At 45.1% G+C, this 17,500-nt stretch overlaps 1 protein-coding gene across 1 annotated transcript in view; it reads left to right on the top strand.

Moving 5' to 3' along the window:
• The first annotated feature begins 8,723 nt into the window (after positions 1-8,723).
• mvp (major vault protein) overlaps positions 8,724-17,500 on the top strand; it is a 10,277-nt gene continuing 1,500 nt past the window's right edge. Inside the window, exons 1-16 of the mRNA XM_030410805.1 lie at positions 8,724-8,884; positions 11,021-11,198; positions 11,733-11,928; positions 12,032-12,155; positions 12,323-12,454; positions 12,695-12,789; positions 12,875-13,111; positions 13,200-13,325; positions 13,938-14,156; positions 14,335-14,570; positions 14,647-14,844; positions 15,541-15,685; positions 15,859-16,070; positions 16,978-17,094; positions 17,182-17,308; positions 17,393-17,500. The exon at positions 17,393-17,500 is cut by the window's right edge and continues 81 nt beyond it. Coding sequence (XP_030266665.1) covers positions 11,035-11,198; positions 11,733-11,928; positions 12,032-12,155; positions 12,323-12,454; positions 12,695-12,789; positions 12,875-13,111; positions 13,200-13,325; positions 13,938-14,156; positions 14,335-14,570; positions 14,647-14,844; positions 15,541-15,685; positions 15,859-16,070; positions 16,978-17,094; positions 17,182-17,308; positions 17,393-17,500 — 2,436 coding nt within the window. The 5' untranslated portion in view covers positions 8,724-8,884; positions 11,021-11,034. The remainder of the gene's footprint in view (positions 8,885-11,020; positions 11,199-11,732; positions 11,929-12,031; positions 12,156-12,322; positions 12,455-12,694; positions 12,790-12,874; positions 13,112-13,199; positions 13,326-13,937; positions 14,157-14,334; positions 14,571-14,646; positions 14,845-15,540; positions 15,686-15,858; positions 16,071-16,977; positions 17,095-17,181; positions 17,309-17,392) is intronic.

Here is a 17,500-nt window from a genome sequence, read left to right on the forward strand (position 1 = left end):
CCCCTCATGGCAGCAGCATTCCTTGATGGCAGTGCCCCCCAGCAGGACAACGCGCCTGCAACGCTGCAAAAACTGCTCAGGAACGACCCGAGGAACGTGGGAAAGAACTCAAGGTGTCAACCTGGCCTCCAGATTCCCCAGATCTCAATCCAGCTGAGCTTCCACTGGATGCAGTCAGAGCCAAGAACGATCCACGGGGGCCCCAACATGGATGGGAGTTGGTTCTGACGGATCCAATAGATGCTCAGCTGGATTGGGATCTGGAGAATGAGGAGGCCAGTTTGACACCTTGGGTTCTTTGCCATGAGGGGGTGTAGTTGGTCTGAACGGTGTTTGGGTGGGTGGTGTTTGTCAAAGAGGCTCCACAGAAATGACAGAACTCAAAGTTTCCCAGCAGAACATTTGATTGTAACAAGATGATCAATGCTCACTTCACTTGTCAGTTGTTTTAATGTTTCGACTGAACAGTGAAGACATACATGCTAAATACATTACATATTTAGCAAAAATTTTGTTTTTAATTTAAAAGCAGAAAGTTGAGGCCTCGGAGAGGAAATGTGAGGACAATAATTAATCAATAGATTCATTGCGTGACGTCGGTATACTCATAAAGCAATTCTGTAGAAAAACAGCTGATTTTTGAGTCTCATTCTCAGGTCGTCAAATAACGCACTTGTATTTTCATATACATTTTATTTCTGGATTACATATACATATCTATATCTATCTATATCTATATCTATATCTATATATATATATTTGTGTTTATCCAGTAGCTGTAAAAACATTCCTTAAATCCTGTGGGTTTTGAGGCGGGGCCTCAGTCTGCTCTGGTTGGTCGGTTCACACGAGCCTGATAACTACGTTTGCCTGGCAGAACACTAACAACTGGATCGCTGTTACTGAACCTATGTGCCTAGAACTCTACGATGGTTAAATGGCTGTCGTAGCTTACTGCGCTCAACATTGTTTAGCTAACACTGTTGGCCTGAAAATCTTTATACCATGATGTTTCTCCAGCAAAACAACAACTTCAAAGGCTTCATAAAGCTTATCAAGCACTCTCTGATCTCACATTTGCGCACTCCAGTGGAGATGTACCTGAACTGAAAACAACCTTCAATACACTCAGAAGGACGCAGACGAACTCACAACTGCTCAAGCTGTTTGTAGCTATCAGTTCTCTGCACTTCTACCATGAACATGACCACAACAACTGCTTCCAAACAAAAATCGTCACCACAACACAATCAGATCGTTATTAGTGGTCTGCTGGGCAGTGAGGCAGAGGGCCCCTGTAACAGCTTTGTAATGATCTCTGCATGGTGTTATCAAGCAGGATGCTGTTACACACAGTTGCAAAGTAATTGAATTCCTGCAATTTTTTTTTTTTATTTTGTTTTATCACAGAGTTCAACATTATCTTCAAGCAAAGGCATCACGTCCATACACACTGAACTCGCGAGTGAGATCGGCATGGACAGATGAGGGCAGAGACCGGAGCCGCTTTGATGGCGTCAGGCGAGCTTTTACCGTGGCCCTGAGCATGTCCCTAGCCAGGCACGAGGCCCAACTAAACACGTACACTTTGTGCACGATTCTACCATACCATAGGTGTGTAACAACAGGGGCCTGTAAGTTGGCGGGATGGCACAAGGGCTCGTAGGATACACTACTACCAATACCAGCAGCTGATCAAAGGCCTGACTACTGCCATTCATAGAAAACACAGCTTACAGCTCCGATGGACAGCACTCGGGCATTTGCCATTGAAGATAGCTGAAGTCCGGTAAAGTTAACCTGTAACATACAATAATAACACCAGGTTTGCCTGGCAGACCACTAACAACTATATTACTGTCACTGAACTTTTGTCCCTAAACAGCTCTATACAACGAGGCCTCCAAAACAACACGTCTGTGCTCAGTTCTGCTGGTGTTGTAGCTCTCAATTCACTGCACTTCTACCACCAATAAGAACAGCAATGTTAACACCAAGCTCTGCTCAACATAGTTTATACACTCAGAAGGACGTAGACAAACTAAAAACCGCTCAAGAGAAACCTTACACAGGCTGACAGAAATTAACATGTCTCCAGTCATTCTGCTGGTGTTTGTAGCTCAGTCTGCTGCACCTCTACAATGAATGAGACCACAAGAACCGCTTCTAAACCAAAAACTTCACTACCGCACAGTTGCACATCAGAAACGGAATACGATCCTTATTAGTGGCCTGCTGGGCGATTAGGCTGAGGCTTATGTTAATGTTGAATCTACATTAATGAAGCTGTCCATTTAAAAAGCCCCAGCTCAAAACCCACAGGGTTCAAAGGAAGTAGAAGTATTTTAAACAGGTTTTGTTTTACTGAGAGGAAATATAAACAAGTCTGGTTACAGTGCATAGCATAAAATACATAAATGCATTTATTTTATCTAATTCATAAAGTATTTAACATGTGTATACACTGAGAGCGACAACATTAGAACCAGTGACAGGTGAAATAAATAACATTCATCATAGTGTTCCAATGTCATGTTCTGTTGTGAAACCATGAGTCCTAGCATTCATGTGGATGTCTCTTTGACAAACACCAGTCACCCAAACACAGCTGCAGACCGAGTACACCCCCTCATGGCAGCAGCACTCCTTGATGGCAGTGCCCCCCCAGCAGGACAACGCGCCTGCAACATTGCAAAAACTGCTCAGGAACGACCCGAGGAATGTGGGAAAGAGCTCATGGTGTCAACCTGGCCTCCAGATTCCCCAGATCTCAATCCAACTGAGCTTCCACTGGATGCAGTCAGAGCCAAGAACGATCCATGGGGGCCCCAACATGGATGGGAGTTGGTTCTGATGCAGCCTATAGATGCTCAGCTGGATTGGGATCTGGAGAATGAGGAGGCCAGTTTGAGACCTTGAGTTCTTTGCCATGAGGAGGTGTAGTTGGTCTGAACGGTGTTTGGGTGGGTGGTGTTTGTCAAAGAGGATCCACAGAAATGACAGAACTCAAAGTTTCCCAGCAGAACATTTGATTGTAACAAGATGATCAATGCTCACTTCACTAGTCAGTTGTTTTAATGTTGTGGCTGAACAGTGAAGATATACATGTTAAATGAAATATGATTATATCATTTATATTATAAATGAGACCAAATAAATGCAGGCGTTCTACACAGACATACTGTTTATATTTCCTCTCAGTTGCCAACATTATAGCATTTCGTAAAACCCATTTAAAATACTACTTTTACTTCCTTCTTTTATTTCCCACTGAAGTTACTTGTACATCACTTGTTTGCCTTTTTAATTAGTTTTTTAAAAGACAAACAGAAAATGAGGGAGAGAGACTAGTGTCCCAACAGTGGCACTGTAGTGGCTTCTCCCAACACAAACTGTCGGTATTCAACGACCTGTGAATGAGACTAGACTATCTTCTAGAATCATTTACTGATTTTAGAGTATTAATGAACAGCAACTGACAAATCTCACACTTTCTGCCTTTAATTTTTGCACCTCCATTGCACTGACCTTGTTGGACCAGGTGTCTCTCCTCTCTGGGTCTGATCACCGTACAGGTCAGAGCTGTTCCACCTGAAGCTGAAGACAAGTCCCACTGTTCACCTGGAGAGAGGAGGAAGTACTTTAATACAACATGATGACTACGCGTGTGTGTGTGCGTATATATATTCTGATTGTAACAGGGAAAAAGATTATAGCAGATTACAGACACACACAGCAAAAAGGTGATTTGTTACAGGATCATAATTTGATAATAAAGAATGATATAGCAGTCTGTAACCATGTGCATGACATCACTTCAGGAGTATCACATCACTCTACTCTGTGAAATCTGATTTAATAAATGTGTTTTTTAAAGATAAACCAAATGTATTAAGTCCTGAGAACATTTAGTGCTTTATACACAAGTAATATGATTTTAAAGTCTATCTTTTGACACACAGGGAGTCAGTGCAGTGATTTAAATAACACTTTAATCCAGAACTGAGACAAACACATTGAATACCATCTGTGCAGCTACAATGAGGCTGCATATTGTGCGTTAAACTACTTTAGCGGCTCAAATGACCTTCTAGATGCTGACAAACTAACAGACATTATTACAATACACAACACAACACATGGAGCCTTTTAGCTAACTGTACTGTAACGATGCTAGTTAACAAGTTAACATTACACAGCAGGATAATGGCGTCATGCTAACACTGTCTAACAGACACACACGTTAGCCAACATGCAAACCTGTCTCTAAAAACAAGACGATGAAATGACTCAGACGTCTCTATAAGCTCGTTATAGTGTCTTTAGTTAATAAAGGCAGCTGAGCCGCTGCTAACGTGTTTCCAAACCGTGCAGTGCATCTCCAACAACTTTACAGTCAGCTAGCTAACATAGCATAACATAACCACTCACTCACACTGACCAGCAAACGTTAGCTAACCAGACTTCAAGCCGATTTTTACCAAAACTACAGACGTGTTTTGAGAAAGTGACCTAAATTTAATTAGCTGTGCATTATTCATGTAATAAACACGGCAGAGAAAAACGGCCAAAATCACAATGGAGTTTGGTGCACCGAGCAAAACATAACGTCCATCGCGGATGTAATTAAAGGATTATGTTCCAGCCGAATTTACCTCAACACTTAACAGATAACTGAGACGTCTTCAGCTTCGTGTTCAGAGTTATTTCAGAAACATTTAAGGCTAAAACAAATCTGACCAACATGAGAGGGAGGCTGGCTCCCTTTAACCCGCACATATGTAGAACTTACCGGGCTTAGACAGCGCATGAAGGTAGTTATTATGTGGAGCTCGCTGATATATGAAGGAACATCACCTGGGCTCATTACCTGAGATCTGCAGGTAATAACTGATCTGTACAGCTCCCACACAGACATATACACCTGTACTGTGCAGGTAACTGGACACATAAAGCAAACTCATACAGAACAGTTTACTGACCGTGTTCGTGTCGTCAGAGAAGAGCCGCTGGAACCAGAGTGACGATCAGTCAGCCATTATTATAGGAATCTAAGTTTTGGAGGGAAATGCACTACCTTCACGCGGGAAACGAACGAGACCGCCCCTTTTGGCGTGCACCACCTGGATTCGTCAGAAAATCTGTGGGCGGGACTCACTTTACTACTTTTTACTAACAGGAGGATTATCTGTATGTTAGCTCAGGTGGTAGAACAGAGGCCTGTACTGCGAAGGGGGCTCAACATAGCCAGGCTTTGTGCTCATGATGCAGCTCAACAAAGCCCCAAGTCCACAAACAGAGTTAAACGGTACTGCGACGGTGGTTATCAACTTGCTTTGTCAAGTCCGGTTCTCTGCTTTGTGCTCTGCGCGCGTACACATAAAAGGGGGCGTTTGACGTCATATTATTCTACTTCCGTGCGAAAATGGATCGATCCCGGGCCACATATTTTACTCAAGATGAGCAGATTCTTATTATGCAAGGCTATGAAGAATTCAAAGAAACCATCACGGCAAAAAGTAACACTGTCGCCGCCAATAGAGCGAGGGAGGGCTGCTGGCAGAAAATTGCTGACCGTGTAAATGCGTAAGTTAACAATGATTAATATTATGATCAATATTATATTAAGCCCTTAGTGTTTTCATTTCTGAAAGCTCAACATTGTGCAACTTTTACATATTAACCCTTATCCATTTAAAAAATAAATAAACTGAAGCAACAACTATCTTTTTTAATTTCTGGATGATGTCTATATTGTTTTCACATTTTACTGATCTCAGTTATAGAATGCGTGTGTGTGTTTTATTGAAAGCGAGGCTGAGTGCGTAGGCTATAAATGATCAGTGTTTTTTTTTGTATCACTGTGTCGGGATGAATAAGCAAATGTAGCTACTGTCCCTGTACAATGACAATAAAGAGCTTTCTGACAGTGAAAATAGCTCAAGCCTGTAAGATTTGTGTTTGGGCGTACACTGCCCTACAACGGGTGAAACATTGATCAGTTCATCAGTTTATTCATGGCCACATAAAAGAAATAATTAACTTTACTCATTATCTGTAACAAATAAATACTAGGTTGGCCTAATTAATATTTCATATTGCATTTTATTAAGATGTGGAAGCAGCAGTCGGACATGGCAGCAAGTTAGAGCCAAATACAAAAACATCATTCAAAGTGGTATGTAGCCAAGCTGCCCCATCATTTTGTCAGTGTGGGTTCTTGCTCAGATTTTCTGCATCACCAACTGAATGTAAAAAGGTTCCCGTGGCGAAAAAACGAAGGGCTACACAAACAGTTTGCCCGACAGTGAGCGCACAGCTACTTCGAGTGGCATTCCTGACGCTCAATAAGTGAGCAAATGTACCGTATTCCCTCGGCTGAAAATCTATATCGCTCATAGAGAATTTCATCAAGAAATGCCTGCGGATCAGCGCGACCTCGAAGAAGCTGCTCACGTCGTAGTGCTGCCCGAATTATTCTTGCTCCCAGGTCCACCGGGTTCTCAATGAATGGTGACGCCATCTCTGAATGAGTTACACAGTGAAACAGCGGCGCTTTTATAGCCGATTTTAAGCTGAAACTCTGAACATAACCTGGTCGGGACCAGGTTATGAGCTAAGCATAAGTTACCATGGTGATCTAGCCGGGTTAAAAGAGAGCCACCTTTGTAGTACAGGGAAGCCTGGCTTTAGACTCAACATACCTCGCTAACCCACTAAACTGGCTTCGCAGTACACCCCTCAGGTGTGTCAAATGTGGATTGTTTGTTTTCGCCCCAGGTTGAATCCAGGTGTGGGGTCCTTTACTGCTCCCCGTTTCCTCGATTCTCCTAATCTGTATTTTGAATAGAAGGTAAAATGAAATTAAATCAAATATTAAGAGACACAACACAGGTTAACGATTACTAATAGGGTTAAAAAAAAAAAGAAAAAAGAAAAAAAAAAGCTCAGTATCATTATTGTTTATTGTTAAATTAAACTGTCCTGAAGTTGCTGTGACACACAAATATCCCTGTTAGCAGAACCAATGAAGGAGTTCTGATTCTGATTCTGAGTCAATCACGATCCATCCAATCATGAACTGCATGAGGAGGTCAGTGACAAATATTCTGATCAGTCATAAATAAGAAAATGTTTTTAATATTTTATCACATTATATTTGTGTTGGAACGGTCACATGGTTCTGACATCGATCCTAATGTCCAGTAGGTGGCGCCTGCTTGACACAGTCCCTCCAGGTTTGACAACCGCTCTGCAGAGCTGCTGGTAGTGACTGTGGGTCAGACTGCAGTCTCACATCAGACCCATGAAACATACCACACTTTTACAGTTATTATTCCCGGTAATAAACTGAAGGTATCATGAAGGTATCCTTCCAGATTTCAAAGTAAAGGACGACGTGAGAAAAAAAAGACAAAAAAAACAACATTGTTTCCATAAGTTGTCCAAGATTCATGTACTGCTGAATTTAGTACTTCCTAGACTTGCATGCATGATATGAAGTACTTTTACTGTGTATCTAGCGGTTGTTGAGATATTTCACTCAGAGTTAGCAGATGTGTGAAGTCTCAGGTTTAAGGTCATCTAAGGTTTTGGAGGGAAATGCTCTAAGTTCACACGGGAAACGAGCGAGACCGCCCCTTTTGGCGCGCACCACCTGGATTCGTCAGATATTTCATTTCTCTTGTGTTTATTTGTTATTATTCCAATACTAACGGAATGTAATCAAGTTACATTACTTTAATATTGTAATCAGGTGAATTCAGGTAATCTGGGCACCTCAGCTCAACTGTTATGTAATTAATGAAATTAAATTTGATTGAGGACCTCATGGGGGTGATGTCACAGAAAGGGGCGGGGCACTTGTACATATTATGTATATAAGAATCTATTTCTTACCTTTTTATTATATTGTTTATTTTGTACTATTATTGTTCTTTATTGTTAAAGTGAACTGTCCTCAGGCTGCTGTGGCACTCAGATATCACTGTTTGCAGGACCGATAAAGGAGTTCTGATCTGATTCTGATTCTGAGTCGATCAGGGTCCATGGGAACTACATGAGGAGGTCAGTGACATAATATTCTGATCAGTCCCAAATAAGAATCTTACATGTTTAATTTTTTTCAACTGTTAAGTCTTAAAGTCTTTTGTCCTCTCTGTGTTCCTGTAGATTAAACTCTCGGAGCAGATGATGATTATTAATGTTTAGGTTGTTATTTCTAACACTTTTGCTGTTCAATCACAATTATCTTTAAAAAAAAAAAAAACTTTTCTTAGATGGGACTAAAGAATAAATTCAGACCTGATTGTTAAATCTGTCAGAATAAAATGTTTCAGACTTGTTTTGATTTTATGTGATAATTTCATCAGACTTGTTGTTTTAAGTTTTTTATTACTGCACAATGAAATACAAACTTTGTCATCAGGATTTTAATCATAATTCATTCATTTCTAAACTGTTGCCTCCTTTAATACAAATACAACATGAGACCAGCAGATGGCGTCATTGTCTCTGGGTCAAAACGTCAGAAGTTTCTGTAACGTCAGAGTTTCAGCACTTTTAAAAGGTCGCTCTGACGTCAGCACACAGTTTCACATACATTGAGGATTAAAACCTGATCAAAGTGTTTGTGTTCTCAGCACCTGCAGACTCGGACCAGCTGACTGTGACGTAGCAGCTCTGCAGCAGCACAAGTCGGTAAACCACGTGACTCTTGACTCTTTTCCGGGATCACAGCACATCCAGCAGCCACGCCCACCAAATCACCGTCCAGCTGTTGTCAGGACTTTCCTGCTTTCTGCGTGAGCTTCATCAGTTTGTTCCCCGTCAGTGTGAGTGTGGACCCGCCGAGCTGCCTGCTGCACACCGCTGCTGAGCCCAGGTAAGAACCAGGAACTACTTCCACCTCGCAGAACTCCACTGGAAAAACTCCTAAATTAACACTTCCTCATTATCCGTAAATACCCCTGCACCATGTAATTTATCTTTATGTGTCCCGTGAACGAGTCGGAGCTGAACTTTAAATCGGTGCATGTGTGATCGAGCAGTGAGGACTCACTTCAACAGGAGCTCAGCTTTAACAACTGTTTGTCTGGTTCTGTCAGTCATATTCTGCCTGCGTCACGGCGGATCAGAGCGGTTATAACAGTGATAATTAATCCTGTTCTGAAACTACGACTGACAGTGATGGCACACTGGGTTTATTAATCTACGCCGAACTCGACACAGATTCCTTTTAATTCCATAAATGCGTCCATCGATATTGGATGTTGTGAACACAGCGCTCACCATGGTGATGACTTTAAATTCGTTGGGTTTATAATGGGAGTTCTGTTTTGTTTTCTTCTCCATGCAATACGTTGTCAGGGTGTCCAGTGGTACAACCAGGAAGTTGACTCATCAGTAACCAGATTAGCTCCAGTATGTGAGGCCTGCTGAGGATGGATGTGTTTGTACAGTGAGCTGGGAGTGACTGATCAACACATTGATCATGTTCACATGTGTGCAGTGATAAACCAGTCCAGGCGGTCTGATGCTGCTGCTGCTGCTGCTGCTGCTGCACTTTGTCCTGAACAATCAGCCCCATAAAGAAACATGTCGGCCGCTCCCAGCTCACACTGCAGGACTCTGACATGTTCTGCACCTGAAGTCTCTGTCACACCTCCATGTATGAAACATGAGTCTAAATGTGTAACTCTGATCAGTGTCATGTTATAAACTTCAGAACAAAGACACACTTTTATACAAACGTCTCACATTTGAACTGTAACTTCACCAGTTTTCCTTGTTTAAGTTAAAGTAGTATAAAACCTGTGGTGGCTCCAGAGGAAGCTGCACCTGAGTAAATATACTCAGTTACATTCCTCAGTCTTCTGTTTCTAAGCTACTGAACACTGTGTGTGTTTGTGTGTGTGTGTGTGTGTGTGACAGACAGAAGTCCATTCTTCATGTTGTAATCTTTGTACTTTGTGTAGTAGGTGTGTCGCCTTCATACCTGAGCTGAGTGTTTGACTACATTCAGGACTGAATAAGAAGTCGTTCATCTTCAAACGTTCAGGACGAGTTCACAGTTTAAACTTTAGAGTTTTATTCCTTCAGCTCAGAGTTCACAGCTGCGTTCACCTGACGACTGATCAGATCTCATTCCCTGAATCTATATGCAAATTAACATCACTGGTACCAACGGACTCCATGTTTCTACTCAAAGACAGAAAGAAGTTCATGTACATTTGCAGAATCAACAAGAAGGTCCAAATAATGCAGAATGAGTCAGAGACAGAGTTTCACAGAGTTTATAAAGTGTCTCCAACTCAACAACTCACTAAACTGACACATTTGTTAAGGGAGTCTGGTGACTTTCTCCACGGGGACAAAGTCTGATTTGCATGTGGTTCACTGTGATGTTAATGACATGTTAGTTAACCTGTCACTGTCTGTTTGAACTGATCCAACTATTGAACCAGTAACACAACATCACCAGACTCCATTAACAAATGTAGTGATTTTAAGAGTTGTTGAGTTGAAACAAACTTTATAACGTAGTGAAACTGTGTCTGTGACAGATTGTAAGTCATTGTGTCCTTGTTGTAAATTCAGCATTAAAGGTAATATATGAAGCCAACTGTCATCCACAACCTCACCAGACTCCCTTAACAAATCAGCTAATTTAAGGAGTTGTTGAGTTGGAGACACTTTATAAACTCTGTGAAACTCTGTCTCTGACTCTTCTGCATTATTTGGACCTTCTTGTTAATTTGGCAAATGTTATGATTTGATTCAGTTTAAAGATTAAAGACGATGATAAAAGCAGCTGAACTGAGTTTCAAATCCTCACAAGCTAAATTCTTCCACCACAAAAAATAAGCAGTAATCTGATTACTTAATACATGTTCCATGATTTAAAAATAAAAACCTCTTATATAACCTGCCTCCTTCCACAAACGATAACTGATGACATCAGTGCTGCTTGAGTTAAAGTAATCTTGTTATATTAATCATCACTCGTCTCTCTGCACAGTTTAGTGTCTCATCATGTCTAAGAAGGGAGGAAGCCGCGGACAGGAGTCTGAGGGGCTGGTGGACGCGTCAATCATCCGGATCCCGCCCCATCACTACATCCATGTGCTGGACCAGAACACCAACATCGCCCGGGTGGAGATCGGACCGCTCACCTACATCCGCCAGGACAATGAGAGGTCAGAGCATCACACACATACCTGTTAGCTAACATTAGCATTCTCACACACACACACACACACACACACACACACACACACACACACTCAGTACAGATGTGAGTATATTGATTAACTGATCAGGATCTTGGTGGTATTTAAAGAGAAGACACTGTCAGCTGATCTGGTGACTGAGTATTGATTTCATTATTGATTAGGCCGGATACATTCACTGTTTCTCTCAGATAGGACACTTGAATGCATCACATGTTAAAGCACACGTTCACAGTAACGACACATGAATCCAAGTGAACATGTTGTTCAGATGATGTAAGAAGTGTTAGCCTGTTAGCTTCACATGCTAACTCTGTAGGCGACTACATTTAAGCTTAGCATGTTACTTGTATGTTAGCATTATGCTAACATGCTAACAGACGTTACTGCTGAAGGACTCGTTTGTCGTCTGTGATTGACTTGATGAGAGCGAGAGCTGACTCAGGACAAAATGGAGTCTGTAACGAGTCATGTGACCTGTTTCCTGTTTCCGGTCCTCAGGGTGCTCTTCGCTCCGGTTCGTATGATCATGGTGCCGCCGCGTCACTACTGCGTGGTCCTGAACCCCGTGGCCCGTGATGATGGCAACCAGGTCCTCTTTGATGAATCCGGTCAGGCTAAGCTCCGCCACGCCGACCTGGAGATCCGCCTGACCCGGGACCCGTTCCCCCTGTACCCCGGAGAGGAGATCCAGCAGGTCTGAGAGAAACCGAGTCTTAGAGCTCACTGTCACATCACATGAGAAACTAAATCTTGACAGTGTGTCGTTGTGTTTCTCTCACACGCTGTTTGTGGTTCAGGACGTGACGCCGCTGCAGATCGTGTATCCCGACACGGCGCTGCGTCTTCAGGCTCTGCTGGACTTCGAGGAGGACGGAGGAGAGAAGAGAGTCGCTGGAGACGAGTGGCTGTTTGAAGGACCAGGTAGAAACAGAGCGTCATCGGAGCGACTTTAAAACAAACTGAATCAACAGTTAACTGTGTTAAAGGAACAGTTCACTGTTGGGTGAACTGTTCCTTTAACTCTGAACGTGTCCGATCACACCTGCTGACGGATTTCAGACGTGTGTAAAGACGTGTTTGTGTTGCAGGGACCTACATCCCCAAGAAGGAAGTGGCGGTTCTGGAGACCATCAAGGCCACAGTGATCCGAGAGAACCAGGCCATCAGACTGAGAGCTCGCAAGGAAGGAGTGGACCGAGGAGGAGTCCGCCGGGTCACAGGTACCGACGAGTCCAGTCGTAGTTTAAAGTCACAGGAGTCTCAGTCTGTCCTCCAGGAGACGTTCAGAACTCAAAGACTATTAAAGTTAAAGGTAGAATCAGTAGGATTTGTCCCAGCTGTTCCTGAACGCACCACAAAGACAGTTGATTGTTGAGTCTCTCAAACCTCAAATACATCAAACTAAAGTGTGTGTGTGTGTGTGTGTGTGTGTGTGTGTGTGTGTGTGTGTGTGTGTGCAGGTGAGGAGTGGCTGGTCTGTAAGGTGGGAGCGTACCTGCCAGGTGCTCATGAAGAAGTCCTCGACATCGTGAACGCGTTCATCCTGACAGACAAGGTGACGGCGTCCTCCTCTGAGTCTCTGACTGATGTGAACACGCATATTATTTACACGTGTGGTTCTGTTCTGGTTCGGTCCTCAGAAAGCGCTCCATGTCCGCGCCGTGCGGGCCTTCAAGGACGCCGGCGGTCGGGAGCGTCGTACGGGGGAGGAGTGGCTGGTCACCATGGCAGACAGCGAGGCTCACATCCCCTCTGTGTCGGAGGAGGTGGTGGGGGTGGTGGATGTGACCACGCTGAACAGCAGACAGTACTGTGTGATTCTGGACCCGGTCGGACCCGACGGGAAACCTCAGCTGGGGAAGAAGCGGGTGGTGAAGGTGAGCAGAAGCAGCCTCCATCTTGCTCCTCTTGTTAATATTCTCATCTTGTTTCATTAAACTCCCTGTTTGTACGTTTCCTCCTCAGGGTGAGCGCTCGTTTTTCCTGCAGCCAGGCGAGTACCTTGAACAGGGCATCCAGGACGTGTACGTGCTGTCGGAGGAGGAGGGGCTGGTTCTGAGAGCTGTGGAGGCGTTCAATGACACCGAGGAGGTGAGGACAGACGGCAGAGAGCAGGAGGAGAGGAGGAGGCGTCACTCTGGCTTTATCATGTGAAACCTGGTTCTGACCCAGAGGATCGCTCCAGCTCTGTACTCCAGTAGACCAGTTTAATCTCCTCGTTAAGTGATGTCAAACACACTTCAGTCGAACTGGACACAAACTGAGTCAGAGTCAGCAGAACAGTTCTGGTTCGTCTCCAGGGTCAGCTCTGGTTCTTTGTTCTGCTGGTCTGCTCGGTGGTTCCGTCACGTGTTCACTGACCTCCTGCTGGATGTGATGTCACCAGAGGAGTGAGATGATTCTGTCTGTCTTCCCTCCAGAACCTGGATGACCCATTACACCCAACTCTCTTCTCCTCCCTCTCCTCCTCCTCCCTCTCCTCCTCCCTCCACCCTTTACGTTGTCCTCCATTTGAACTTTTGTTTGCAACATATTTTTTCCCCTCAGTGCACCTCTCCCCCACCTCCTCCCCCGTCTCCCCCTCCTCCTCCCCCTCCTCCTCCCCCTCCTCCCCCGTCTCCCCCTCCTCCTCCGCTCCAATGCATCGCCATGTTAACCCTTCTCTCCCTGCTCCACCTCTCTCTCTCCCGTTCTCTCTGTCAGCATGCTGAAGAGGAGGAGGCGGAGGAGGAGGAGCTGATGGAGGAGAGAGCGAAGCGCTCGCGGAGGAGCGGCGTCCTCCGTCGCCCCGGAGACCGCTGGATGCTGCGCGGTCCCCTCGAGTACGTCCCCCCCGCTGCGGTGGAGGTGGTGCTGAAGAGACAGGCCATCCCATTGGACGAGAACGAGGGCATCTACGTCAGAGACATCAAAACTGGAAAGGTACGAGTCCGACGGGTCAGGTGCTGGTTAAAGAACGAGTCCGACGGGTCAGGTGCTGGTTAAAGAACGAGTCCGACGGGTCAGGTGCTGGTTAAAGAACGAGTCCGACGGGTCAGGTGCTGGTTGAAGGACCAGACTGTTGAGTTCTGTTGGGTCTGACCTTGTTCCTGCCTCTCAGGTGCGCGCGGTGATCGGTCACACCTACATGCTGACTCAGGACGAGGAGCTGTGGGAGAAGGAGCTTCCGGCTAACGTCGAGGCCCTGCTGGCGACTCCTCACGACCCGCTGGCCGACCGCTCAGACCGGACCAGAACAGGAAGTGGCCAGGAGAGGTGCAAGACCAAGGTGGTGTCCTACAGAGTCCCCCACAACGCTGCCGTCCAGGTCTACGACTACAGAGAGAAGAAGGCCAGGTGGGGTCCTGCTCCTGATGGAGGGAGGTGCAGGGTGAGATAACGGACTGACCGGGTGGTGTTGTCTCGTCTGCAGGGTGGTGTTCGGACCAGAGATGGTGATGTTGGGACCCGACGAGCAGTTCACCATGCTGTCCCTGTCTGGAGACAAACCAAAGAGGGCCAACGTCATCAAGGCCGTCTGCCTCCTGCTGGGGCCCGACTTCTTCACCGACATCATCACCATCGAGACGGCCGACCACGCCCGCCTGCAGCTGCAGCTGTCCTACAACTGGTAACAGAACACCGTCAGCCGGGCCACAACACGAAGGCCCGGTTAGAGGAACTCATCAGAGCTCTGGGCTGGTCCGAGTCCAGACGAACCTCTGAGAATAAAAACTAAAACTACAATCTGTCATCAAAATTAATCAAACCATCAGTTAAAAACTTACAACAACATTTGAGCTCAGAGCAACAAGAGGCTAATTCAAGACAAGCTAACTCTAAGCTAACGGAGACCAGAAGCTAACTCTAAGCTAACAGAGACCAGAAGCTAACTCTAAGCTAACAGAGACCAGAAGCTAACTCTAAGCTAACGGAGACCAGAAGCTAACTCTAAGCTAACGGGAACTTGAATTGTGCTCTATATTACTAGAAGCTAACGCTAAGATAAGGTTACCTAGAAGCTAACTCTGCTTTGTGTCAGCAGAGGAGAAAACCTTGTTGTGTCAACAGTTTAATATCAGACACAGTGAACATAAATCAATATTCTGACTCACTTTGTGGATTCAGTTAGTGACAGTTTGTTTATAAAAGGAACAAAGAGCTAAAAATACTCCAGTCTCGTCCTGTAATCGTGTCATAAATCAGCTGTTATGAAGGTTATGACTTGTTGACTGAACTTCATGGCTTCATGTTATTAAGCCGATCGTCGTCATCATCATGGTCTCTGGATCTGACCCGTCTTCATGTTCTGGTTCTTTCTCTTCAGGCACTTTGATCTGAAGACTCCGGCCAACTCTGCCGAGGCCGCCGCTCTGTTCTCAGTCCCAGACTTTGTGGGAGACGCCTGTAAAGCCATCGCCTCCCGGGTCCGAGGAGCCGTCGCCTCGGTCCAGTTCGATGATTTCCACAAGGTTCGTCAGGTTCAAACTGTCGAGTGGAAAATTCTTAACCAGCGATGAGAGAGTTCTGATGGTTCTCTTCAGTAAAAAGAACTGAAAACTGTAAAAATACACGTAACGAGTAAAAAACTGAAGATGTCAATCATGTAAAGGTCGTTAATCTCAGATCTGTTTTTGTTCTGTAGAACTCGAACCGGATCATCTGCTCAGCTGTGTTTGGCTTCGATGAGAAGCTGGCGGTCCGGCCCAGTCTGCGCTTCAACCAGAACAACCTGGTGATCAGCAGCGTGGACATCCAGTCTGTGGAGCCCATCGACCAGAGGACCCGAGACGCCCTGCAGAAGAGCGTCCAGCTCGCCATCGAGATCACCACCAACTCCCAGGAGGCCGCGGCCCGGTCCGAACACACACACACACACACACACACACACACACACACACACACACACACACACACACACACACTTCCTGTTTGCAGCTACAAAATTAAAACATCCTCTTTTTTCTTCCCTACAAACCTTTTGGACTAAATGTAGTTTGAACCTGCATCTGACGTCTGATTGACTTTAAACACACACTGATGTTAAACTTTATATAAATATTATGACACAAAAATGGATTTTAACATTTAAAGCTGCTACAAAACTAAAGAAAGCTCGAAGCTAACTTAAAGCTAACAGAGACTCAAACTCACACCAATCCAAAACTACGTGGAATCAGCAGGTGACAGGAAGTGAAACTAAAAGGAGCTGTGAGCTAACTGAGATGAGCGAGAAGCTAATGCTAAATTAACGGGCTAACGCTAAATACATTAGAACATAACAGGACGTCAAAAGCTAACATCCAGCTTCGATCTGACACCAGCTTAATCCTAAACTAAGCTAACTGTAAAGCTAAAGGGATTTAGATGCTGAGTCAATGGAGCTGTTAGCTTGTTAGCTTTTTACTAACTACTGCTAACACCTGAACTTCTCGTCCATTTAACAAGTTACAGAACATAAATCAGACACAACAACTATAAATAAATCGATCACTCGGAGGATTCAGAGTGATTTATTCAGCACGTCGTGTCACAAACAACACGTTCAAAGTGCAAAACGGTCAACGTTAGATTAGCATTAGCTTCTAGCTCCTGTTAGCTTGCAGGTAGCTGTTAGTCCACCTGACTACAGAGTGGACTCAGTTGTTATCCAACAGGATGTAAAGCAGACCATCTTTAATGGCTCCTTTTATCTGTAATCAGAACCAGAACCAGAACCTTGTTCACTCATCGTAGATTAAAAATGTTTCCTCTCCGTCTGCAGACACGAGGCGGAGCGTCTGGAGCAGGAGGCCCGGGGGAAGCTGGAGCGGCAGAGGATCACCGACCAGGCCGAGGCCGAGAAAGCCCGGAAGGAGCTGCTGGAGCTGGAGGCGCTCAGGTAACCTCACCGTCACCTGACCACACCTCACCTGTCGGTCTGGACAGAAACACTGCAGCTGCTGAACCGTGTGCGTGTGTGTTTCAGTGCTGCGGTGGAGAGTACCGGCGCCGCCAAGGCTGAAGCTCAGTCTCGGGCCGAGGCGGCTCGTATTCAGGGAGAGGCGGCGGTCAACGAGGCCAAACTGAAGGCCGAGGCTCAGAGGATCGAGGCGGTACGAGTTCAAACACCTGCAGTCAAACCTTTACGTCAGTCACAGTATGACATCACAATATAATGTGTGTGTGTGTGTGTGCAGGAGGCGGAGCTTCAGCGGCTGGCGAAGGCTCGTGAGCAGGAGCTGAGCTACAAGCAGCAGATGGACAATCTGGAGGTGGAGAAGCAGAAGAGGCTGGCTCGCATCGAG

The sequence above is a fragment of the Sparus aurata genome, unplaced genomic scaffold, assembly GCF_900880675.1.
Source record: "Sparus aurata unplaced genomic scaffold, fSpaAur1.1, whole genome shotgun sequence".
NCBI lineage: Eukaryota > Metazoa > Chordata > Actinopteri > Spariformes > Sparidae > Sparus > Sparus aurata.